Genomic DNA, 25,793 nt, shown 5'->3' on the forward strand with positions numbered 1-25,793 from the left:
TGAGAAACACGATGATGGACACACGCTTAATTCTTCACCCTGGGAAGGAACCAGTGGCAAAGTAATGATAGCAGCTGGGCCTGTGTTTTACTGGCATACAGCCAAAGAGAAAGGAAGTCCAGAAGTGTATCTGCTTATGTCTGTATCATATTATGAAGCACTATGCCTGTGGGCACATCATGCAACGTAACATAGCTCCCTTTTCCTCGGTTTCGCAGGGATTCAAAGAAGGGACATTGTGCATTCAGACGACAGCCACACATGCAGTCAGAGAGCTTGACACTCTGTCAGGCAGCTCCTTCCCTGCCATAGACAAACTACTGTTCAACTATTTCTTTTCTTTTTTAAGGCCTGTCTCCTCAGCTGTGAGAACTGCTGTGACGAAAATAGAAAGCAGTGATCCAGGAGCACTAGAGGTGTGTTTTCTCCTAAGTGTGTACTCTTCTCTGGACTGCAGCACAAGCATTAATTCGCTTCTACCTGTGGGAATGCTCACAGAACCTTCCAAGTGATCATCAAGAAATGAGGTATGTAAAACATGCAGTAAAACCACAGTAATTACACAGTGAGAGTATTTCCACAAATTGCAATGAAATCACTCCCGTTTTCATGGTTTCAAAGCTACAAACCTCATCCCAATCAGTCATAAATTAAGCATTCATTTCCGCCCCGCCCCCCTTCGATTCCAATGAGGACGATTCCCATTTTCGGAAATATATTTTATACAGGGAGAACATTTTTGCTACATGAATAATCTAGAATCCAGATTTGGATTCTTAGAAACCAAACTGATTATTCTACTATTTTCAAATTCTTAGTAGGATACTTCTTTATATCCATTTAAACTTAATAACCCTATTTCATTAAAATGCTTATTTTACATCCATTCTATTTTCATCAGAGCCATTTTCAGAAGTGTGAAAACCCTGTTTACTTTTAAATGCCACAGGTATGCACAAGGAAAACAGCAGAATTCTTTATTACATTCTTATCCTGTCCTTCACTGAAGCAGCTCAGGACAGCATACGTGGACCTGCCCCTCCTCCAGTTTTTAAAACAACAACCCTAAGAGGCAGATTAAGTTGAGAGACAGAGACTGGTCACCCAGTGAACATGGCAGAGTGGTAGGGCTGGAGATCTCCTGCTATTACAACTGATCTCTAGCCGATAGAGATCAGTTCCCCTGGAGAAAATGGCTGCTTTAGCAATTGGATTCTATGGCATTCAAGTCCCTCCCGTCCCCCAAACCACGCCCTCCTCGGGCTCCGCCCCAAAAGCCTCCCGCCGGTGGCAAAGAGGGACCTAGCAACCGTGGAGATTTGGATCAGGAGGCCTCCCTGGTCCTAGTCTAACCACCACACCTGCTCTGTATGCTTTCTATATGATATACCAAATTTCTTGCAGTGCATAGATTCACAGCAGTTCACTCCCACTATTTGTAAATATGAATGATCATGAATTCTGGATATTTTTTTAAAACTGTACTTAATAGTCTGCCTTTTCCTCTGAGTCTCAAAGCAGATCAGAACAGTTCTGTTTGTTTTAAGAAGTCATTAGAAATAATTAAGAATCCCTTTGGTGATAGCTTACCTCCAGTCTGATATAGCTCCTTAACGACAGCAGCTATTCAGAAGTAAAATTAATTTCCTCCAAGGTGAATACCACATACACACGTATAAATAAAATGCACACTCCTAGATGAACTGAAGTCAGTGACAATACTAATAGCACAAAGTTATCAACACCCAAGAGTTGTGTACATGTTATGTGTGCTGGATTGCAAAGTACAGCTGCAATCTTACTTGAGTCTCAATCAAATATATGGATCTTAACTGTACATTAAAAAGCTCTCTCCTGCTGTACTCACATGGGACCCATGGATCCCAGCATTCGGTGATCGTGTGCCACTGCAACAAAGCCAGAATCACAACAATGTTGTACCATGCAAAGCTCATACTTGGGTCACAGAACTGGCAGATCCTTTCGAAAAGAACCTACTAGCACCAGATTTGCTTCAGATTTCATGTGCAGGTACAGCTTTTGAGACGGCCAGGCGGCATCACAGGAACCTTCCATGCAACACAGTGAGGTGAGATGTGAGTGGAACCTTCCCAGATCACTGCTCTGAACTCTCTGTTGGATCCTTTACACTACATGAGCTCATGCTGGTTTTGGACTGTCTCCCCAACAGCAGATTTGTGTGTAAAGGTTTTGTACAATAAAAACCAATGATTTTGCACATAGGAATGTGGTTTCTCTGGAAGTTGTGTTCTCCAGATTATAGTACAGTAATATTGAATGACTGATACTACATCAGGGTACTTCTTAAATTGCTACAAAATTATGAATGATAATCACAACCTAATGTAATGCATGGTGGGCCCAAACCAAACTACATACAAGTTTTTAACATCTCAGACAAAAAGATGATAACCACTTGTGACCAAAGTCATAACTCTCAATAAACCGAGGTCCCTACACAAGACTGAGAACATAAACACACACATAAACATACACATAATGGAACCTGCAGAGCAATAATAGACCACTAATAAGTCAGTGGCTTTCAGTTCTGTTACGCCCCACTACAGCTCTACAAACTATAGAAATACAGGCTTTCAGCAAAACTTGAACAGTAGCAATTGCAACCCAGCGGTTTTAAAAAATAAGACTTTGACTGTTGGGTGACTGAAGAGTTTTAGTGAAGCCCACTTCATCCAAGAGCATAAGAGAAGGGGGGAAGGGGAATGCAGTCATGGCGTTTGGCACAATGTCACAGTGTTAAGCTACAGATGAAGTTTGGACTTATGTTATTATATCCTCCTCAGTTTCTTCATTAATCACCTAGAACAGGTGGCAGCTTGCTAGGATTTGGCTCCCATTCCTTGGCTACTATATATCAAACGTATGCAATTGCAGATGAACAAAATGAAAGGTACAGGAGCTTGTGGCAGCATTAAATTAAAGGTTAATAGTTTGGATGTCTCATCATGACACATGAATGCATCATTAAAAGCCTACAGAGTTGGCAGAAGCTGAAATAGTTGTTGGCCCTTCCAGGAAGGAGAGGGCATTAAAACAGAAGCAGACTGCATGCAATATGCAGCCATTAAACTCCATTCATATGGCGTGTGGCCTGTTTCCATCCTGAGACTACCAAAATTAACTCCCATGTTTTGGAGAAGAGTTCGGCAACACATTCCAAACGTTCTGAAGCTGGAGCAAAGTAGTACTTTTTATTTCAATTTTTTTTATCAGAAAAGGGGAATCTTGGAAATATGTTTTCCAACTGAAAAGGAGCTTCTGCTTCACATCCTGTTATAGGTATGTGAGCTTGCGTACCATCAGAGGCATGGCCTTCTGGTAAGAGTGAATGGGGAACATTTATTTATTTGTTTGTTTGGTTGTTTCGTTCTAGCCCACCCTACCTGGCCAAGACCAGGCTCAGGGCAGGGAGCAACAGTAAAACCATAGAATATAAATATATATAAATACCACTTAAAACATCCATCGATAAAATACATCTATCAATAAGTACAAATTCAACAAATTATTAAAGTGGTTCTTAAACAGAACAAGGCTTGCTCACTAACTCAGCAAACGGGTAGGCAGTATTAGTAAAGAAAATAACCAGGGGTGGGGGAGAATCCAAGATGTGCCGTGGACCTCAGTAGTTCCCAACAATAACAAGCCCATACGCTAGTCTGCGACTCTGAGCTTGGGGGAAAAGGCTCATTGCTTACAAGAAGCAAGGATCAGTAGGCCAGCTCTGAGTGCTGAGCTGATCCTTATTGAAAGGTGTTGCATTGAAAATGGACATTTTTACGAACTCCCTGTAGCAATCCTGACTGACAATGCCCACTGCAATGACAACTGGCAGGACCAAACACTTACATAAGCAATGTGAAGGATTCCCAACCTCCATGTACTAGCTGGAGATCTCCTGCTATTTACAACTGATCTCCAGTTGATAGAGATCAGTTCACCTGGAGAAAATGGATGTTTTAGCAATTGGACCATATGGCACTGAAGTCCCTCCCTTCCCCAAACTCGGCCCTCCTTGGGCTCCACCCCAAAAAACCTCCCTCAGGTAGTGAAGAGGGACCTGGCAACCCCAGCAATGTGGAGCCTTAAGTAAGGCACTCTCCAGCTGCCTACTTAGCTTCGGGAATGGGAGGAGGAGGCCTTGCTCTGTAAGCAAGCTTACTGCACATTACAATATCCTTATGCAGAACATGTTACAGCAGAGCCATAAAAAGCTGAATGCAAATAAACTGTACATTGATAAGGCAATCACAGAATAAATGAAAACAGACCAACTCTCAATGACATTGATCAATTGTTTCCAGTAGACAATTTGTTCACCCTGGAACATATGCTCACAGAATACTGAACCAGCCTGCTTCCTTTGGAAGCAGCAGTCAAGCAACACCCGATTCATCTTAAAAGCGGAACACACTACACGGAACACACTACAATCTAGATTTGATATCTCTCACTGCTCAGGAAGGAAAACGTACCGCTCAGGCAAACAAAAAGGTGTGATAATGGAAAGAAACGTTCTTCTTTTTCTTACTTTGGAAACAATGGTGCTTGAAAAAATGGTGGGGAAGGAGAACAAAGTAGACACTTGCCTTAATCCAGTGGCTTTTAAAAAGGGGAATAACTTTTCAAAATAAGAAACAGTATTCATACTATCGCAGTTCTGCAATAATCGTTCCTATCATTTTGAAGGCATGCTGATGCTACTGAACAATGTTATATTTTGTGGTCAAGATCCTTTTTGCTACATACACATAAAAGAGTAATACCTCTGGCTCTTTCTAGGAACTGTATCAAGACAGAACCCAAAGAAGCAAGTGACTACTTCTAGAGACTCAACTGAGTTCTGGATCCCTTGATGACAGCCTACCATGTCTCAAAATATATCACTTTTGAAACTGTTACCAGAGCACTATGTGATGTGGTAAGAAAGAGGGGTCTGATAGTCAAGGGAGGGGGGGAAACCCTAGGTATACACAATTCCTTGGATGCAACTCTCAGTGGATCTTCACCCTGGTGTAAAATCAAAGAAACAGAAATGCCATGTTGTTTACTGAAATGGATAGCATAAAAGCCATGTAATTACTGGCCACTTAAAAAGAAAGTCTGTTTGCCCGAAACAAGTCTGTTTGCACTAGATATATGCTGCTCAAGATCAATTGATCAAGGAGCTTCTAAGGGATAAAAGGAAAAAGGAAAAGATGATGATCCTTTAATGCAAGATCTCCAAAACGTAATCCACAAAAAGTTTTATTAATGTATATAAGTGCAACTTTTATGCAAATGTAAGACGAGGCTGGGTTTTTTTTTTTTTTTAACAGAGCTTCTGGAAAAATAACTAGTTAGCCTTTTGGGTAAACACCGTATTCTTGTTTTTAGAAATCAGGCACAGATCCTCACAAGTGGGGAGGGGGGAGTCCCTTCTAAATGGAATCTTTTTGTTTCAATGGAGGCTTAGTGATTTTGTTTCCCATGCAACATTAAGCAATGATTCACGCAAATTTCATCATGTCTTTAGACCAAGGCTATCCATTACTCAGGCAGCATTGAACTTAAAATAGAGGAGGCGAGAACTATGTGTATTGTCCTAAGTTCCTTGGAGGAAAGGCAGGATAAAAATGTAACAAATAGCATGGGAGCCACAGCAATGCTTCTCCCTCCGGTCTCCAGGACAGTCCAAGAGAAATAACCAGCCCATCTTATGGCTTCTCATCATATCAGCATTAACTCAGTGTTTCACAGATCAATCATGCCACAGGAAGGAGCACACAGCACACGCCCCTTCTACATAGTCCAGAATTTCTTACAATGCTCTCAAAGTGGTAGAAAGAAGGCCTTGGGGCAGTTCCCATGCTACTGGTGTTATATGAATACCAGACTTTCCCACTGATTTCTAGAGAAGTAAGCACACACTTAACTCTCACATTGGATAATGCGGGTCAACTCTTGATAGGACTGATTTCAAAATTTATTTCTACAGAATAATTAAGTATAAGAAAGGGAGTGAATCAGCTGGAAATTAAGTCGTTACAGTGAATTGATTTTACATGTACTAACATAGTGCCTTTCATTTGCTTCTCTGAACAGGCAAGAAAGAGATTAACAGTGCAATCCCAATGGGTTTAGAAGTGTAAATCTGTTTAGGATTGCACTTTAAGGCATCTTAAGAGCAACTAATCCATATCAAGACATCTTGAAAACTGACAAAACTCTGCATACTCTTGCTAAAATTACAGTGATCATGATAACTCACAAAGATAAAGGGATACATTTCACTATTTGCTACATTACTGTGTAAATTGAGTGTAACCAAGACAAATCAATGAACTTGCGCCACCATAGTACAAGTTTCTTCCTTGCGTTACTCACAAGAATGTGATGCTGCGAACAGTCTGTCACGATTTAGCAACAGGAGAGAATGTCCTGACTATTTATGAAACCATACTGTCAGTTATTTTCCCCTCTTACAAATATATCCAGAAGCAGTTTTTTAAAAAAGCTACACCCAAATGAAGCAAAAGAAAATTGAAGTTCAACCTCCAACGGGCCAAGTTATCCAATAAGGAAAAACTTGCAAAACTAATTAAACATGTCTCTACTTCAGCTAAGCTCAATAGAAACCGTAAAAAGTGAATCATTCTCTTTGCTAAGGACTGAATCATTCCCACTGAGGAAGGAAAGCAATCCCAAGGAGATACACTGAGGTAATGTTCCTCAGAATGCACACACTGCTTCTCCATTTGATACTAGATTCATCAAATAATAGTAGCCTCTGTTACCCAAACAGTATTCCAGGAAGTCAATTTCGACTAGACAACTTTCCATAAAGGAAAACTGAAGAATCGCCTAAACTTGCCAGCTCCAGATTGGGAAATAACTGGAGATTTGGAGCGTCGAGCTTAAGGAGGGTGGGGTTTGGGGAGGAGAGGGACTTCAGTGGGGAATAACGCTACAGAGTTCAGCTTCCAAAGCAGCCATTTTCTCCAGGTGAATTGATCTCTATCGCCTGGAGGTCAGTTATATTAGCGGGAGATATTCAGCCACCACCTGGAGACTGGCAACCTTGGAATCTCCAGTACTCAGTACAATAATAAAAGTTTGAGGAGTATATTCACATAAATTATCACAGTGATCTAGACAACAAATGAGTAAAGCAGAGCATTATTATTATCCTCTTACTGCAGGCAGAGGGAATTGTACATGTGTACAGGTTTATGTGCATATATAGGCTCTGTTCTGACCTTCAGGTCAACATGTGTAGGTCAAGGCCAGACACCATGCAGACAATCTTGTTCTCCCCCTCCATTAGGGTTTACCGCTTCCAGGTAGAGCCAGGAGTTTTCCAGGAATTACAAATAAACTGCAGACTAGAGAGATCAGTTCCTCTGAAGAAAACAGCAGCTTTGGAGGGTAGACTCTATAGCATGACATCCCAGTTGAGCTCCCACTGTTCCCTAAACTCCACCCTCCTCAGGCATCACCCCCAAATGCCCAGGAATTCCCCAAGCTGGAGTTGGCAACTGTACCCTCCATCGAAATGATGCCTCATGTGGACTTCAGAAATACCTACCATAAACCAGTTTCTTCCTGCTCTACACCCAACAATTAGTCCTTCATGCCATATTATTCCCAGCACCAAGAGCTGATAGCCCTATTAATACTCTATATATGTATACTCAGAAGTAAATAGCAAATAAGTGAACGTAGGATTGCGACTGAAAGTTTTCAAGAATGCCCCCAAAGATAGGACTTGCTGCCCCAAAGCAAAGGAAGGTCTTTGTATTCCAGTGTCTCATAATGCCATATAACCCACCTGAAAAATAAAAGACCCACCTGAGCAGGTCACTTTCAGGTCCCTCACTGTGCGGCTTTTCCACCCTCCCTGACACCACCACACACCTTCAGAGCACCTGACTTACTTCCTACAGTGAACCTAACAAAGGAGTGGAATGTAACTAGCACAAGGGAAAAAACCCAAAACCAAAGAAAATAAGTGAAAAGTTGACATTCAGTCAGAAGAAACCTCAGATTAGAAGTCAAAAGGCACCAGAGAGGCTCAGTTTAATTAAACAAATACTGCATAAGAACAGCTAATTATATGACGCTGCTCACAGGTCCCATATGACTATCTGCAACGTCCCACGAGTTTAAAAGAGGAACCATACTATTTGCTCTCTCAGCTCAGTCTTATTTTGAAAGAGCTGTACCCCTGAGAAGGAGAATCAACTGAACAAGTTTAAAGCAGACACAGAAAGCTCCAGGGGCAGCCCCCAAACATGTCAGATGTCACAGCCCAGTTTTAGTAAATCACACACGCAGCTGCAAGACAAGGAAGTGATCACACAGACAGCATGGGACGGTGACACACTTGCACAAAAGAACAAACTCATGACCAACTGAATAAACTTTAGCCTGCAGACCTGATTAAAAAAAAAAAAAAAACAGGATTACAAGATGTCAAAGTATCCATTCACTATAAAGATTAGTAGTAAGAAATTACTTAGTTTCACTTTTCTGGCAGAGGTGTGTTAAAAAAAAAAAGCCATGTCTCCTTGTTCCTGTTTAAAAGGCAGAAGTTTATTTTACTTTGCTTTGATATCTATCAGGTTTATTACAGGGTATTTGTTTTGCTGTTGCTGAGAATACTGTACCCGCAGGAAATGCACTGGTATTCCCCAATATGGAATACTGGTCTAGCTCGATCAGTGGGTGGAAGACTGCAGTGAGTCACAGCAGCAATGTAAACAAAGGAACCACAGGGTAAATACTGCATTCTTCCCAAGAGAGGGAGAAAAATCCTAAGGGCTTTGGTGACTGTCACAGACTATTGCCTGTAAACCAGTGGTGCAAGCTTATTAAGAAGTATGTCCCACTGAGTTCAACTGGACTTTCTCCCTCCCAGTTAAGTATAAGTTAAGCCCACAGCCTTGGGGCCAAACTACACAAGACACTGGAGTTCCAGGTCTAACATGCTTTGGGGGTACTAAAGAGAATCCATATGAAAACCTCCAATATGAATTCTGTTCTTGGTTCTAGGGGAAGTGGGTTCTGCTCTTTCCCCGTGCACTGCTTCTGGGATAAAATATGGCATTCCCGGGTTTCTTTTCCTCCTGGTAAGGGGGAAAAGAGAGGAGCTGTTACATTAAAGTTTTTAGGACCAAAATCCATGTTGAGTTATTCAGTCATGAACACATGAAGCAGCCTTATACTGAATCAAATGATTAAGTCTATCAATGTCAGTATTGTCTACTCTTACCTGCAGCAGTTCTCCAGAGTCTCAAGGCAGAGGTCTTTCATATCATCTGCTACTTGATTCTTTAAACTAGAGATACTGGGGAATGAACCTGAGACCTTGCACATGCAAAGCAGATTTCACGGAACTCCAATGTCTCATGTAGTCTGCACTTATAAGTCCTACAATATTTGGTGGGCTACCTTTTGCCTCTGTGAAGCGGGTTCTCCTGTTCCACAAGAACGGTTCAGAGTTCATAAGTGCACAATACTAAATTAAGAGAAGAAAATAACTGCAGTGGAAAGGTAGGACTGGACAATGGGATCAGGAAAACTGTAGTCCCCTGGCATTGCAACAGCAATATCTAGACGAAAGCACAGGAAATGAGCAATCAGTCCTAGAAGGCAGAAGACTTCAAGGAGGCTGTGGCACAGTGCGCCTGGGCCCCATTTTGGCTGTATGGCACAGTTTTAGAGTGGATAAGACATGCTGGTAAAAGGGAGACTTACAGTGTAATTCTGTTCAGGATTGCAACGTTAAGACTCTAAAGAAAGCAATTGGGAAAAGATGCTATTCATAGGTGTAATCCAAAACAGGTTTCTATTGCTTCAGACACTCTCCGTGTTTGTTCAGGCTTCATTCACACATCCACTGAGATCTGGCCAATGATACCTCACCTTGGAGTCGTGGCTGCTTTTTGCTGCAATCTCCAGATCCTGTTAAGCAAATCCTTCCCCAAATGCTCTACCAGGATTCCCACCTGCTGCATTTCCCTACCCTTAGCCTAGCAACCCATGTATACCTCCTTCTATTTAGATCTAATCAACAGCTACCATTGGTGGTTCTCCTCTCACTGCCAAGTGACATTCAGATGACACAATAAACCTTTGTTTGTGCCTACCATGAACACAGCTAGTCCTCATGCACTCCTTCCCCATTCCTTCATACACAGAGCATGATTGGGATCTTCTGGTTTCAGGAGCCTGGAATTTAAATTACAATTTGCCATAGTGGCAGCTTTCTGGGCAACCAGAGATGAAACCAATGTTAGAACTACAGATTCAGAGGATGAAACAAACTTCAATTTACATTTGTGATTTGGACATCACTGCAAAGTGGAGCTTGATTCAAGACTCCCGAAATGGGGCAGTTTCCACACAGAAGTTTTGTTCCACCTTAGCTTTCTTACAGCAATGCTGTTTGTTTTCAGGAGCATCTAGATGACACCTTCCTCTGTTCATACTACTTCTGTGTTTTTCTCATGCTTTGCTGAAATCCTTTCCAAATCTGGTTTGGTAGATCTTTTTGGAAAGACTGCAGAGGATGCCGCAGGGACAGGAACGTGTGCAATTTTGCAGGTCCTGCCCACAACAGTTCCATCTTCCTTGCTTAATTCACCATGGCCACCACTCCCCCCCGCACACACACACACTGGAGGGCTTTATTTAAGCTATTTTTTTAAAAATTGGGAATTGCTACTTCACTATAGTATTATAATAGTGATTTATTTGCCGTAATCTATGAGTTCCCAAGTAAGTCTCTTTTTTATTGTGGAGTTGTAAGCAGAAATGTTTGGTGTACACATTTTGCCTTATAACACCACTAGGAAAGGAGCAAAAAAAATGTACTTTCCCCAAACAAATTGCAAACTGGGAACCTGTAGATTACAGGGAAGATCCTACCACTCCACTAAACAAAGTTTATTTATTTATTAAAATGTTTATACCCCATCTTTCCTTGTGGTGTAAGTCTGAAGCCTTGCTCCAATCTAAGGAGTCTTCCATTGGAGGAAGAGCCACTTAAGTTGGAGGAAATCTTCTTAGACTGGAGCCCCATGGCAATAGATTGTGACATTATAATGGTACATTTCCTGATTTTTTAAAAAAGGCCTCAAGTGGAAGAAAGGAAATTGTGGACATAACGGGTAATGCCAGAAAAGTGCAGACAACTGCTGTGTGGATGCTCTGTTGCCCTGTGAATGCCTCTACATTGTCAGCAGCAACAAGGGCCACACAGAGAATTGTCTCCATATGGAAGTACCCCAGGAAGCTTTCAACTGTACTTTTTGCTAGGGGGCAGGGGAGGTAAGAAGCAAGCAAGAATGAAAACAAGCTGTATTTTATCCTATCAAGGGCAAACAGAAGTTAGTTATGTCATCTCAATGTAGTCCCCAAACACCTCTTTCTCAGTGTTTACATCTGCCTTATGGAACCAACTTCTTTAGAGATAAGGAAAGCAACATTGGTCATTTATGCATGGGAGTTTTACCTGAGGTTCATTGCTGGCTGGACGCACACCTTCTAGTTGGGAATCTCTGCACCAGCAGTGTCCAAACTCAAATCAAGTCCCGCCCCTTTAAATGCTGCTTTGTAATTGGCTTATTTCGCAGTGCTCACTGTGAGAGAAAATCCCCCAAAACCCAATTGCCACATAAAAAAGCATTTTAAGAACAAAACCAAAAACCGGAGCACTCTGAATCCCCACCTCTTTACATGCTGCTTTGTGATTGACTGTGAGAGATGCCAAGCTTCTGTGTCCAGTGCTTTGCCTTCTACATGGAGATTTCAGCCATGATGAGCTCAGGGAAGAGGGAAGAGTCGGGTTAACAGAGGAATGGGAAGACCTGGACACTGAGTGTTGGCAGTGAGGTCATTCCTAATGGACGAAAAACACATGCAGAACTCCAAGGAACATCCAAGTCAGATTGGGGGCGAATGTGAGTCCAAGTACCCATGCATAAATGACCTTTGTTATTCAGATTGCTGAGAGAAGGGGTCCCCAACCTTGGTGAACTTGTGGGCACTTCTGGAATTTTGAGAATGGGGAGTGTGCACCACCACAGTATAACTTGCTATTGGGGCTGGGCCAATCAGAACACATTGAGAGGGTGCAAGCCTAGCATCCTCCTATGATGAAGGCAGCATTTCAGAATGGGTGCTTGTGACGGACAGCTGCATTCTGGCGTTGTCCTGGACTTGGAGCCCCGTGATTGACAAATGTGGAATTCTGAGAGTGGCAGTTGGAACTGTGACAGTTAAGAACAGTTAGTTAACGGAAAGAGAGGAGGACAGACAGGGCTCGGAAACAGCTGTGAAAGCTGTAAGCTGTCTGGCAGGGGGATTTCTCCTCAGGAGTCAAAAAGAAACATTTTGAATTGTTGGATCAAGTTAGGATCAACAACTAGTTATATAAGGAAAATAACTCTAAAGTTCATAGATTGATTCCTAAAAGTTTAGTGGGAGATAGCTCTGGCAAAAGGATTGATCCCAGGCCAGTTAAAAAAGGAACTGGGGAAGTGAATTAAGGTTCTTAACTCCTACAAGTAAAGAAAAAAAACGCATAAAATAAACTTAAAGTGAAAACATATAAACCAACAAGAAACCGCCAAAAAGAAAGTCCTCTCAGTAGGAAACCAAGTTTCAATCACTTATAGGTGAAACATCTTAGTTACATCTCGAATTACAAAATATCTCTTGTATACACCCATAAGAAGTTCCTACTCTTTGTTTTTCTGTTACCAGCCACATACATTTTGTGAAACCTTGTTTACCTGCTCTATACTATACCCTAAGCTAAGACAAATAAAAAAATTAATCTGTTTAAGTTTTACTTCAAAAAGCCTCTTGTGTGCCATGTATTTCTGACCACCTTATGGGTTGAAATAACCTCCCTCCCTCCGTCGTTACAGTGCTCAACGTGGACACAAAGATGATGCCTCCTGGGTTTTTCTGAAGCACCTTCTGCACCAATGAGGAAAGCCAGGACTGATTGTTTGGTCTGGGACAGAAGCAAGTGGGTGCTGGGAAACCTATTCTGGGACACCATGTTGCCCATGGATGCTATGCTGGGGTTTGCTGCCATAGAGGATGACTGATGAACACAGAGTATTTCTGAGCAAGCTGCTGTTATTTTATTGTTGTAAATATTTTATTTATTCATTTATTTTTTGGTTAAAAAAAATAAATCCTGCCCTCTGTCCCCTACCAAGGCTATCATCATCATAAGACAACACACAATATAATAAAACCATAATGCAATAAACCTTAAAAAGTTTTAAAACTGGTTCCCAATCATCGATCAATTAAATAGTTAAACAAGCAGTGCTCATTACAACAGTACAGAGCAGGGGTGGGGAACCTTTTTCCTGCCAAGGGCCATTTGCACATTTATAACATCATTAGGGCCATACCAGGTGTAGATCTCCCGGCGGGGATGGGGGAGAGGCTAGGGTTGCCAGGTCTCTAGCCACCACCAGGAGGTTGGCAACCCTAGGAGAGGCTATGCCGAGAAGGGAGGGAGGGAGGGAGGGAAGGAAGGAAGGAAGGAAGGAAAGAGAGGGAGGCTTCCCCCCGCACGCACACACACCTTCCTGGCTTCACCCCCTCCATACACATGCACTCACCAGGCCGCGTGATTGGGGGAAGCCTTCCCAGCTTCCCTCACACACACACGCGGCCCTGTGGCAGCAATGGCGGCAGCTTCCATGGGAGAGTCCACAGGCCGCATCAAATGATGTTGTGCGCCTTAAACAGCCCGAGGGCCGGAGGTTCCCCACCCCTGGTATCAAGCCATGGTGAGCCTGGAAAAGCAGCCAGAGCCTCCAAATTTAATTTGGTAACAGCAAGGGGGGGGGAGGGTGGCCAGCACTGATGACAAACCGTTGCTGCCCTCAACTATAGACCTGGCAGAATATCTCCATCTTACAGGCCCTGCGGAATTCATTAAGGTCCCACAGGGCCCTGGTCTCACTGGAGACAGAATTTTACCAGGCCTGGGCTAGGGCTGAAAAAGCCCTGGCCCTAGTTGAGGACAGTCAGACACTCTTTGGGTAGGGGACCACCAATAGATTGTTATTAAGGTAAAGGTCCCCTGTTGTTGTGAGCAGCAGGGATCTAGATACTGAACAGACACAGATCCCGGCTGAGCTGGTAACAGAGGCAGAGGCCGGGCCCTCTGTCTCCTCTGAAGTTGGCAGTTTGCCTCCGTCCGAGTCAGAAGTTCCCACTCCTCTCATGATTAACGATGAGGAGAGTCAGCCGGCAAGGATAGAAGATTCACCCCCACGGATAGATAGGCTTCGGGAAAGATTACGCAAAGACTTAGCTACCCGTCGCAAGAAGGCGCGGGAGTATAGACGGACACAAAGCCCTGAATACTGAGAGGAGCCAGGCTAGATAATTGATGGGGTGAATGAGCACACTCCCAGAGGGTCATATAATCCCAGGATGTTGGAAGGTTTCTCCGTGGAAGCAACAATTCAGTTTCCGGACTGCTTCGCATCCACTTCGGCTCCTGACTCTCTCTCTGACCGGCTTGAATTCCTGGCACTCTGACCCTCGGCTTGATTAACGACTCTTCTTCTGGACACCTTTGGACTCCTGTTTTGATCTCCACTAACTCGACCTTGGACCGCACGACTACCCAGCCTCCTAGCCCAGCCCGGGACCTGATACCTGTGCAAGCACCGAGTCATTCCTGACCCATGGGGCGATGCCACATCCCGACGTTTACTAGGCAGACTTTGTTTATGGAGTGATCTGCCAGTGCCTTCCCAAGCCATCATCCCTTTACCCCCAGCAAGCTGGGTACTCATTTCACCGACCTCGGAAGGATGGAAGGCTGAGTCAGCCGTGAGCTGGCTACCTGAAACTGACTTCCGTCGGGATTGAACTCAGGTCGTGAGCAGAGCTTGGACTGCAGTACTGCAGCTTACCACTCTGCGCCACGGGGCTCCTAGATAGTTATTAGAAGAGCGTAAAACTCTCTGGGGGGCATACCAGGGGGCATATTGTGTTGACTGATTATTGTTATCAGTCATCTTGAGTACAGAAGACAGTGAGATACAATCTTAACTATAATAATAACCAACAAGAGAGAATTAAGCCCTTTAAAATTGTTTAACTTTGGTTGAATTGTGGCCAAGGTAAAATGTTTTCTATTGTCATTGTGCTTCTTTAAAAAATGCTTTGCAACAGGTGACAAAGAAATTCTCCCCAACCTGCTAAAAATTTCCAAAGTGTTACATCTTGGTATAAAGAAGAAGAACTCGAACAGCTGCCATCTTGACACATGGCATGAGCATTTTTTTCTACATGCCAGGATTCATATTTGGACTTGGTATGAAATGGTTGTGCTCTCAAAGGAGAGTCCCAACTTGAAATAAGAAAGGGGATTCAAATGACAAAATAGCTAGGTAAAGGGAAATAAACATCGGTGAAGGACACTATAAAACAATTTATAGAAAACTGACTGGAGAACATAAGCAGAAAGCATTCTAAGGTTGCAGTGAAATGCACAGGAACATAGTATCTAGGGCTTATCAACTGCTTTGAAGAAAAATTGTTAATTGAAGAACCAATAATCAAACAATAAATTTGCTTGTAGTTGAAAAATAGCTGATGAAGTTACCAACTCTCCCACGTACTAATCTAATGTAGGAAACAAGAGTAACAGAAAGTCTACAGCATACCCCATTTGTTTCAACTATATACCCAACACCAGGAAAGACAAAGTAGACTAGCAGGGACACAATTTAATGTTCTCCAATGCCGTGCAAGGGTGGATTTATCACTCCTTAGTTGATGAAAAATGCTCTGATCACTCAGTGTCTGACAAGGGACAATCTACAAGGAAGGTATAAGAAGCATGGATATGCATGAAAGTGGCTGTGCTACAATCTATGGTTAACCATGCAGACCTGCAAATCCTTGCACAGAGAATCCCAAGCAACTTCTGAAGCAGCAAAACAACCATTTTCTGGAAGAACTCATGCACTCCTAGACTTCTATTCACTTCACAAGTGAGTACAGAATCCAAAGTAACAGCCTATTCAGCAAGAATTAAAGAAGAAGATGTTGTCGTTGTTGTTGCTGCTGCTGTTACACCCAGGATAAAAGATATAGGTAAAAGATACAGAAAAGGTACAGAAAGGACACCTTATGCCTTTAAAGGTGAGTTTTGAACAAACTAGAACATCTAACTTTTGGGGGGGGGGTTGCCATGTGAGGCAAAGATGTACAATATTGAACACATTACACTGCCTTATACTGAGTAAGACCACTGGTCTATCTGGGTCAGTACTGTCTCCTCTGACTAGCAGTGGCTCCTCCAGCCAGAGTCACATCACTGCCTATTTGATACTTTTGGATGGAGATGGCAGGGATTGAACTTGCGACCGTTAACATATACAAAGGAGATAGTTCTCTCACTGAACTAACCCCCCTATCTACCCATTGGACAATATGTAGTACTGCAGGACAGAGTAAAAAACACTGCAGGCTTGCACAAAATGTATCACTTTTAATAACAGCCTACTAGAAACATTTTTATAGCTATCAAACAGCTGCAAAAAAATTGTTTGCAATTCCCCTGTTCATTAATGCTATTGGCTACTTTCGTTTTAAAAAAAATCAGATGGTGTGTTTGTGTGTGGGGGGGAGGTAATAGGGCTTACTGTAGCCTCTATAGGTCAGAAAATTGAATTAAATTTTATTGCACTCTTTCAGCAGCAATAAAAGGATGTGGCTTCTTATTCTGTTATGGATAAACACAGCTTCCTATACTTTTATGTTACATTTCCTTGTGATATTTGAGTCACCTTGAGAATTTGCATCATGTGGCTATTTCTCTTAAGAAAGTGATCCTTCTGAACAAATGAAGAACCTAAGCACATGAGGAATTACCACAATTGATATCTTCTTCTTCCTTCTTTGGGAGAGACAAGAAAGGGCTTGGCTATAAGACTTACTTCTGTACGTCTCCTGTCTTTTTAAAGATAGTAAAGAACTATACAATGAAAATGTAATATTTATTAAGGACCAATAGTAATCTGATCAAATAAAAAATCATTCTCTCCCCTGCAGAGATCTCCCCAAACTCATAAGCAGCTTCTGCTTAGCAGTAGTAACAATACTGCCTCTAAACATGGAGGTTCCATTTAGTTTATGACTACATAGCTGCTGCTAAGTCTATCCTACAAAACATGAATCATGTGTATACACATGGCACCCCTGAAAATTTGCTTATAGAAAGAACTTCTCACTTCTCCCAAGTTCATTCCTGCTTGTGCACATGGTACCAACAATGAGCCATTAAAATTATGAATAAGCCTTACTTAATTATGAGATTCCACAAAAGAGCACAACATTTGATCACAGAGGGAATGAGTGAAGAAACTGGCCTTCATCAGACATCATCAATTTATATTTTCAGATACCTACTGAAGATAGCTAAGCGACAGACCAAGAGAGGGATCTTGGGGTGGTAGTGGATAGCTCGATTAAAATGTTAACCCAGTGCGCAGCTGCTGTGAAAAAGGCACAGTCCATGCTGGCCATAATTAGACAAGGAATAGAGAATAAAAACTGCTGCCATAATACTGCCCTTGTACAAATCTATGGTGAGACCACACTTTGAATATTGTGTACAGTTCTGGTCACCACACCTAAAGAAGTATATCGTAGACCTTGAGAAGGTACAGAAAAAAGCAACCAAAATGATCAGGGGGCTAGAGCAACTGCCCTATGAAAAGCAGTTAAAATGCTTAGGGCTGTTTAGGTTAGAAAAAAGGCAAGTAAGGGGAGACATGATAAGAGGTCTATAAAATGATGCATGGTGTGGAGAGAGTGGACAGAGAGATGCTTTTCTCCCTCTCACATAATACTAGAACGCTGGGTTATCTGCTGAATCTGAAGGGTGAGAGATTCACAACAGATAAAAGGAAGTATTTCTTCACACAATGCATAGTTAACCTGTGGAACTCTCTCCCTCAGGACGTAGTGATGGTTGCCAACTTGGAAGGCTTTAAGAGAGGAGTGGATATGTTCATGGAGGATAGGGCTATCCATGGCTACTAGTAAAAATGGATACTAGTCATGATGCATGCCGGTTCTCTCCAGTATCAGAGGAGCATGTTTATTATATTAGGTGCTGTGGAACACAGTCTGATGTACCTACAACCATGAGGACCTCAGAACATACTGATAAATTCATTATAATACTTAGCTCCCACCAAAATGTTTTGCATATCATCTTGCATACATTTCAAAAGGATATATGAGAATCTATGTTTAAAAACCTAAGAGCAAGAGCTTTAAAACTATGTTGTGAAAGGAACTGTTTTTGATAGAATAGGAGTTTGTATGAAATATACATAATATGTTAAAATTGTGGCTGGTTTTTATTTAAGTGCATCTATTCTAAAATATGTGAAAAGAAGCATGAAATACTTCTCAGAGTTTAACAGCACTTAGCTCTATTGTACGTATTCATGTTCTTTACTGACTGCTACACAGCTGTTTATTCAGGCCTGTCATTAGGAGATTCCCAGTTGGCAACTGATAGTCTAATAAAACTGAACACTAGAAATAGCCAGCAACACACACTGCAAGCATGCATGTTTCATTTCATTAGATGTCAAGTTTAAAACTGCATATTCTCTTCTAGCACACTAAAAAGAAAAGACCATGAGAACACTTCACCAACCGTCTTGCCTAAAAAGCAGACAGTCATACAGTCTTCATGATATCCCATAAGGCTAGATTTTTCAAGTACAGAGTTACACAGTAAGGACTACTTAGAGGTTTATCATAGAAGTGGTAACACAAAACTAGTTAGATTACTTAAGCCTCCTCCAGGTGAGAACAAGTATCTATCAGATTTGCTTATAGAAAAGAGAGGATTTGGGCCCACTTTGCAATTCTTCAAACCAAACAGATCAGCACCAAGATCACTATGGGAATAGGTGTTGCATTCTGTACTTCCATAGAAGTCACAAGATATGTACCGGTATATCATTTCCACAGACCAGGTAGATGCCAAACTTCATTTTTGCTTTGTTTATGTTTATTCCACAGTATTGTTCTAAATTGGTATTGCCACGTTGAGGAACAAATTTACTGTATTTTTCGCTCCATAAGACGCACTTTTTTCCTCCTCAAAAGTGAGTGGAAATGTCTGTGCATCTTATGGAGCGAATGCTGGCTGGGCGCGTGCGCGCCAGGACGGCCGAGCCGGCGTTCCCCACCCTGATGGCCAGCTGGGAGGCAGGCAGGGCCGGACAGAGCCGGCTGGGCGCATGCGCCGGCTCGCTCTGTGCGGCCCTGCCCGCCTCCCAGCTGGCCGTCGGGGTGGGGAACACCGGCTTGCGCCGTCCCGACGCACACGCGCCCAACCGGCATTCGCTCCATAAGACAAGTTTTTAGAGGAGGAAAACAAGATTTTTTTCTTGTTTTCCTCCTCTAAAAACTAGGTGCGTCTTATGGAAAGGTGTGTCCTATGGAGCGGAAAATACGGTATGTTAAAAGCTGGCAACCACGAAATGCAAGAAAACCCTTTACTTTTTAAAGCAAAGGATGTAACCCTCAGTTGTAAATTGCCCATAATATTTAATTAGCATGATGTTAGTTAACTTTTAATTCAGTCTGCTCCAATAGAAGTTCTACTGACAAAATACAACAGTTAGTGTCAATGCTCAGAGCAAAGAAATAATATGGTCATGTTCAAAATTAAGCAATGTTGATCCATGGCTTCATACAGTAGCCCTAGGGCATTATATTTTGTTTTGACATATAATCAAACCAAAGGAGATTGTTATGCAATCAGAAAATGATCAAATTGTGAAGATCAAATAGACGTGTTGTAGGAATCACAAAATCCTTTAAAAAGTGAATTCAGGGGCAACAGCTAGCTAGCAGCCTCTGCAACACTAGAATGATATCTCATACAATTTAAGCAAATTAATGCAGATCAAGTGAATTCTATCACATCTACCTTATTGTACTGAATTCATACTATAAATCTTGCTATGGAAAATCTAGGGTCAGGACCTCTTCTATTCTTCAGCTGCAATTTTACAAAAGCCATGTAAACCCTTTTGTACAGCAAAGAGGTTTGCAGGTTCCCTCAGAAACAAATCCTACTGAATTCAATTAGATTTACTCCCAAATAACTGTGAACAAAAATGTAGTCCATTCCATTAAAAGGAGGGGGACTTGCATCCAAGAAACATGCAATGAATCAAGCTGCATGCCAAATTCCAGAACCATTTTTACAAGTTACATATGGAAAAGATTTGGGTGATTTTCTGACAGTACCCAATTTTATCGAGTTTACCATTTCAGATCCTATGACACCATATCTGTGTAACAAGATTTAAAGTGCCATCATGTAAAAAGAGAAGTAATCATAAAGACTGATTTGGTGGGATTTTAATAATGGCATATATTTAGCTAGTTTTTAAATAATTATGACTGGGTAAAAGAGAGGCAGAAAGACCTTTTGGAGAAGCATCTCTGGCTTGCAGACTTTTATTGGGTACCCTTGCTTAGCCAGATTGGGTTTTGTGTAGCAAGATCCCGACAGACTTCTCTGGTAACCCTACCCTCTACTGGCAACCATGCAGTTCCCTTTTCTGTCCCTCCTTAGCATCTAAGGCGGCGCTCAGCCGACAGAAAACCACCCCTTCCACTCTCGGGACGGCCAGAAGAACTGGCATCTTTTCTTTTGAACTTGGATCGATTCAAGCCACCGTCTCAAAGCTTGAGCCATCACAAAGGAAGAAACAACGCAGCCCCCTGGGGAAGGGGCAGGAGACGGTCCCGCTCGCCCCGCCCCCCCCCCCAAAGGAGAAGAATGAGCAAGAAGCCGAGCAGGGGAAGTGGTTCGTTTTGGGCTCGTTTCTCTTTTGCAACTCAGGAAAGCGAAGAAAACACGCACGTGACGGCCACACAGGGAAACAGGCACGAGTTTAGAGGGGGGGGGGGAGAGGGAGAGAGGAGAGAGGGAGAGAGAGAGAAGGGAAGAAAGGGAGGTCCCCAGCAAAAAATAAACAGTCAACGTTGCACGAAGTTTTTGGCGCATGCATGGCGAAGACACACATCCGTGTGATTTCCGCCTGGAAGGAAGACTGCCTTGTGCAGCCAAAGCAGACGACGCTAAGAGACCTCTCCTGCCTCCTCCAGGAGAAAGGGAGGGGGGAGCAGGGCCGGGGCTACCATGAAGGAGAACGAGGCGGTCGCCTAGGGCGCAGACCGCAGAGGGGCGCAGGACTGGCCCCGCTGGACACCGCTTTAAACAGATCCGCGTCTTGGGGGGGGGGGGGGAAGCAACTGACTATATATATATATATTATTCCATCGCCCTGTTGTACTTATCCTAAAGTTATATAGGTATAGATATAGACATATATAGATATATAAAAATAACTTTAAGTACCACAACAGGGCGATGGAATATCATTAATTATCGCGTCTTCCAAAAAGTTTTGTGCTTTTATTGTTTCTACCAGACATCTGTTTTTGAAAATTGGTTAGCGGTGGGGGTGGGGGGTTCACAAAGAGTTAGCCTTGCTTAGGGCGCAAAAGTGCCCGGCCCCGGGTGGGAGTGGAAGTGCTGCGAGGGAGCCCGACGGGCAAACCCAGAGCCTCTCTCAAGGGAGCGAGGGGAGCGGACGGAGAGCTCACCCTCCGAACCAGCGCTGGCACGGAAACCGGGGGTCGCTCGGGCAAAGCGGCAGGAGCCCCGAGCGCCCCCCCCCCAAAAAAAAAAGCGAAGGAAGAGGGACCGGCTGCGCGCCCGCCGCCCTTTCCCCCGCGCGCCTACCTGAAGACGCACTCCTCCTTGAGCTCCCTGCAGGGGGAAATCCAGCCGTTCTTTTTGTTGAAGAGCTTCTGCAGCAAGGTGGGGGTGGGCGGCATTTTGAGTGAGTGACTGGGTGGGTGGGCGAGGGAGCCCCGCTCTCTCCCCCCCCCCCGCGGGAGCCCCGGTCTCGGCGCGCGGCTGGGGCGGCCAGCTAGTTCCGCGAACCCGACCCCATTCGGCGTGACAGTCATATGACAGAAATTAATCACTCGGAGCCGCCACGGCAGAAGAGAAAGGGGGCGGGGGGAGGGGGAGGGGGAGGGGCTTCGCACGGGTTCCCCGCCCGCGGATTGGCGGAGGCGCCGAGGCCACGTGGTGAGCACAGGGATCCCTGCCTGGCTTGGCTGAGCCGCGGCCCTGGGGGTGTTTTGGTGTTCTGGAGGAGAGAGGAGGGGGAGGCGTGAAGACTGCCTGGCCGCCCCCTCCCCACACCCCCTCAGGTCCACCAGTTGAAAGGGAACGGAATGCTGGGCGCAAGGAAAGAATTCACGCGCGCACACGCGCACCCCAAACCCGGATCCGGGCTGGGCTTCTTTTTCCACTGGAACTCCCCCCACCCCAAAAGCTCCTGCCAACTTGGAGATGGGTGACTCAGCAGCTGCCGCCTCCTCTTCTCTTCCACACCCCCCCAACTCCCACATCATTGATATAGGATGCAGAGAGAGAGAAAAAATCTGGCCTCCGTGTCCTTCCTTTGCCAAAACCGCAATGCAAATCTACTTGGATCTCTCCTCAGCACTCCCCCCCCCCTTGGGGTTTTGGTTCGGTTTTGCTCCCTGGCGGGATTCGGACCTCTTGAATAATGAGGTGCGCTCGAGACCGCAAGATCAGGCATTTCCGTTTTTTGTGACAGCCATCTATAGTCAAGGAGGAGGGTTGTGAAAAGAGTGGCTGCCACCTGTGCCAAGCTGATAAAATAGGAAGATAAGAGCTATATTTATAACAGCTAGCGCCTATGATTCTGTCTCATGTGACCGAGAAGCAAAATCAAGCGTGAGACAAGGAAGCCTACTTAATTTTCATTTGCTGATATCACTAGTTGGAGCAAATTTAGCCCCACATCAACAGTTCCTCTAAGGCCACATCTGTAGTTTCTCCGCTAGAACTGGAAGACTGTCATTCACTGCTGTGAGAAGGGAAAATTGCTGTGCTAAGGGCAAAATCCTGTGACACTACTCAGCCTAGTCCGTGCTGGTAGCCCTTCAAAGAATGGTCAGAGGAAGAACTGTGTTTTGAATGCAGAAAGCACTATTGTCTTATTATTGTAGCCATATTAAGCTAATAGACCATTAGCTCGATATGGGTATAATAAGAAGTGCTTTCTGCATTCTGATGCGCTCTAACCTAGCAGCTTCATATCTACCTAAATACCGCAGTTGAGGGAACACTGGTTTTGGCAGTATTCCCATGGCAACCATAAGGTATGCTCCTGCTTTGCACATCAGCATCCAAATACTCTTTATATATCGACTGTCACAGAAGAAGCATAATTTTAGCTAATTTCAGGTATTTTCTCTTGCCCAGCAAGCATAAAATTATGTACTGGGGTAAGAGAGAGTTGACAAAGGGAACTTTTTCTCCCTCTCCCTAAATACTAGAACTCGAGGGCATCCAGTGAAGCTGAGGGGCAGTAGGGTCAGGATGGACAAAAGGAAATAATTCTTTACACTGTGAGTGATTAAAATGTGAAATTTACTGCCAGTAGATGTGGTGATGGCCACAAGCATAGACAGTTTTAAAAGGGGATTAGACAGATTCATGGAGGAGAGGTCAATCAGTGGCTACTAGCCATGGTGACTAAAGGGAACCTCCACATTCAGATGCAGTAAACCTCTAAATCCCAGTGCCAGAAGGCAACATCAGGGGAAGGCTTCAGCCTCTATGCCCTGTTGTTGGACCTCCAGAGGAACTGTTTGGCCACTGTGTGAGACAGGATGCTGGACTAGATGGACCACTGGTCTGATCCAGCAGGGCTCTTCTTATGTTCTCAGTGTCAATACATGCTGCAATTAAGGAAGTGATGGAATTTATAATTTAGAGACATTTCCTTAACAGAATTAGGGAGCTGCTAGCTAAGCAGGGTCAGCCCTGGTTAGTATTTGGATGGGAGACCACCGAGGAATACCAGGGTTGCTGTGCAGAGGAAGGCACTGGCAAACCACCTCTGTTAGTCTCTTGCCATGAAAACCCCCAAAAGGGGTCGCCATAAGTCGGCTGCAACTTGACTGCACTTTACACACACACACACACAGTCTCCCTGTGGAGCCACCACCTGGAACAACCCTATTTGCAAAATTTAATTTTGATAGTACAAATGAATTAATTGTTAGTTCTGTTCTTTAAATTATTACCAGCAAACCAGGCAGAAACTTTCAGAGAGTTACTATCTTTTATTGAAAAAGAAATAATTCTCTTTATTAGACATTAGAAAATACAAGCATTTGAAAATTAATCCTATAGCAACTGCTAAAACAAGTGCAAAAATATTAGATTTCTCAACCATATTTGAATAAGTAAAATTTAAAACAAAATAGATTTCAGATTATTGTCTTAAACTGCTTTTAGGAATTTTATTTTAAAAAAACCCAAGTCATACATAAAAACAGATCTCTCACCTAATATCTTCTGAGAGTTCCATCCAGAATCATTTGATTTGCTTACCACATCAACACATTTATATAGAAAAATAGCAATCTTATGCTAAACCTTTCTAACTTAAACATGTGATCATTATCTAGATAAAGGACTGGTTCATAACTATTGGTGAGATAATCAAACGGGTACATCTAACAATACATCTGACGTGTGCTCATTAACTCTATTTAAACAAGGTTAGAAGGCCAACCCAAACTCTCAATCTCAATTAAAAGGCAATAAATCTAAAATTTCTGTAGCTGTTTTAATTAACAGTCAAAGATAAAAGAAAAACTTTACGCAATTAGATTTGACCAACAGATGAACCTGATATGAGCTTACCTATACATGAAAATATGCATGATTAGCATGAAAACATGTGATATAGTCAAAATTCTGCAACAGGCCTCCTACTCAACTATTCATGTGAAGGTGTCTTAGAGCTTATTGGCCCATAATTACTGAAGTCTACTACTAATGAAATTCATGGGGAAATGAAGGGAATTCAGAAACGAAAATATTGTTTTGACAGGAGAGACTGATCTTCCAGAACTTAAACTCAGGAATTAAGTTTGCATAAGAAATCAGTCCACTTGTTAGGTTTGCCAGCCTCCAGGTAACAGCTGGTGATCTCCTGCTATTACAATTGATCTCCAACCAATAGAGATAGTTCACCTAAATAAAATGGCCGCTTTGGCAATTGGACTCTATGCCATTGAAGTCCCTCCCCAAACCCTGCCCTCCTCAGGCTCCGCCCCAAAAACCTCCCGCCGGTGGCGAAGAGGGACCTGGGATTAAAATGGGACCGATATTAATTGTGAGTTCTGTTATTTAAATTATTACCCATCAAACCAGGCAGAAACTTTCAGAGCCATATCCAAGGTCTTACATGATCCAGACTGCCAACAGAAACACATTGTATCATAACCATTGTGACACAAGAGCTATCCCAGGGGTTCCCCAGAGGACTTAAAAGGCCCTGGTTCCAGTCTCAGTCAGCTGACAGATCATGTAGACAGTTACAGTTATGATGATACAAATGCTGTACAATAGGCAGGCCATTAACCGAAAGCTAGAATTCAAGACACTCAGGCTGCCCTCTCCATGAACACACACGCAGCTAATCACATTACGGCCAGCCCCTGGCCAATTTAATTTTAAACAAGCATTGAAATTGCAGCATGAATAATAATATTATCAAGTTATATGATTTAACTTCAAATGAAAAAAATATGCATGTATGGAA

The 25,793-nt window shown here is 43.1% G+C and overlaps 1 protein-coding gene across 2 annotated transcripts in view; it reads right to left on the minus strand.

Moving 5' to 3' along the window:
* Positions 1-21,974, minus strand: part of FNIP1 (folliculin interacting protein 1) — a 109,637-nt gene extending 87,663 nt beyond the window's left edge. For both annotated transcript variants that reach the window (XM_056854328.1, XM_056854320.1), the window contains exon 1: positions 21,875-21,974. In XM_056854328.1, the coding sequence (XP_056710306.1) occupies positions 21,875-21,969 (95 nt within the window). In that variant the 5' untranslated portion in view covers positions 21,970-21,974. The remainder of the gene's footprint in view (positions 1-21,874) is intronic.
* Between the last annotated feature and the right edge of the window lie 3,819 nt (positions 21,975-25,793).

Source organism: Euleptes europaea, chromosome 1 (genome assembly GCF_029931775.1).
Source record: "Euleptes europaea isolate rEulEur1 chromosome 1, rEulEur1.hap1, whole genome shotgun sequence".
Taxonomy (NCBI): Eukaryota; Metazoa; Chordata; class Lepidosauria; order Squamata; family Sphaerodactylidae; genus Euleptes; species Euleptes europaea.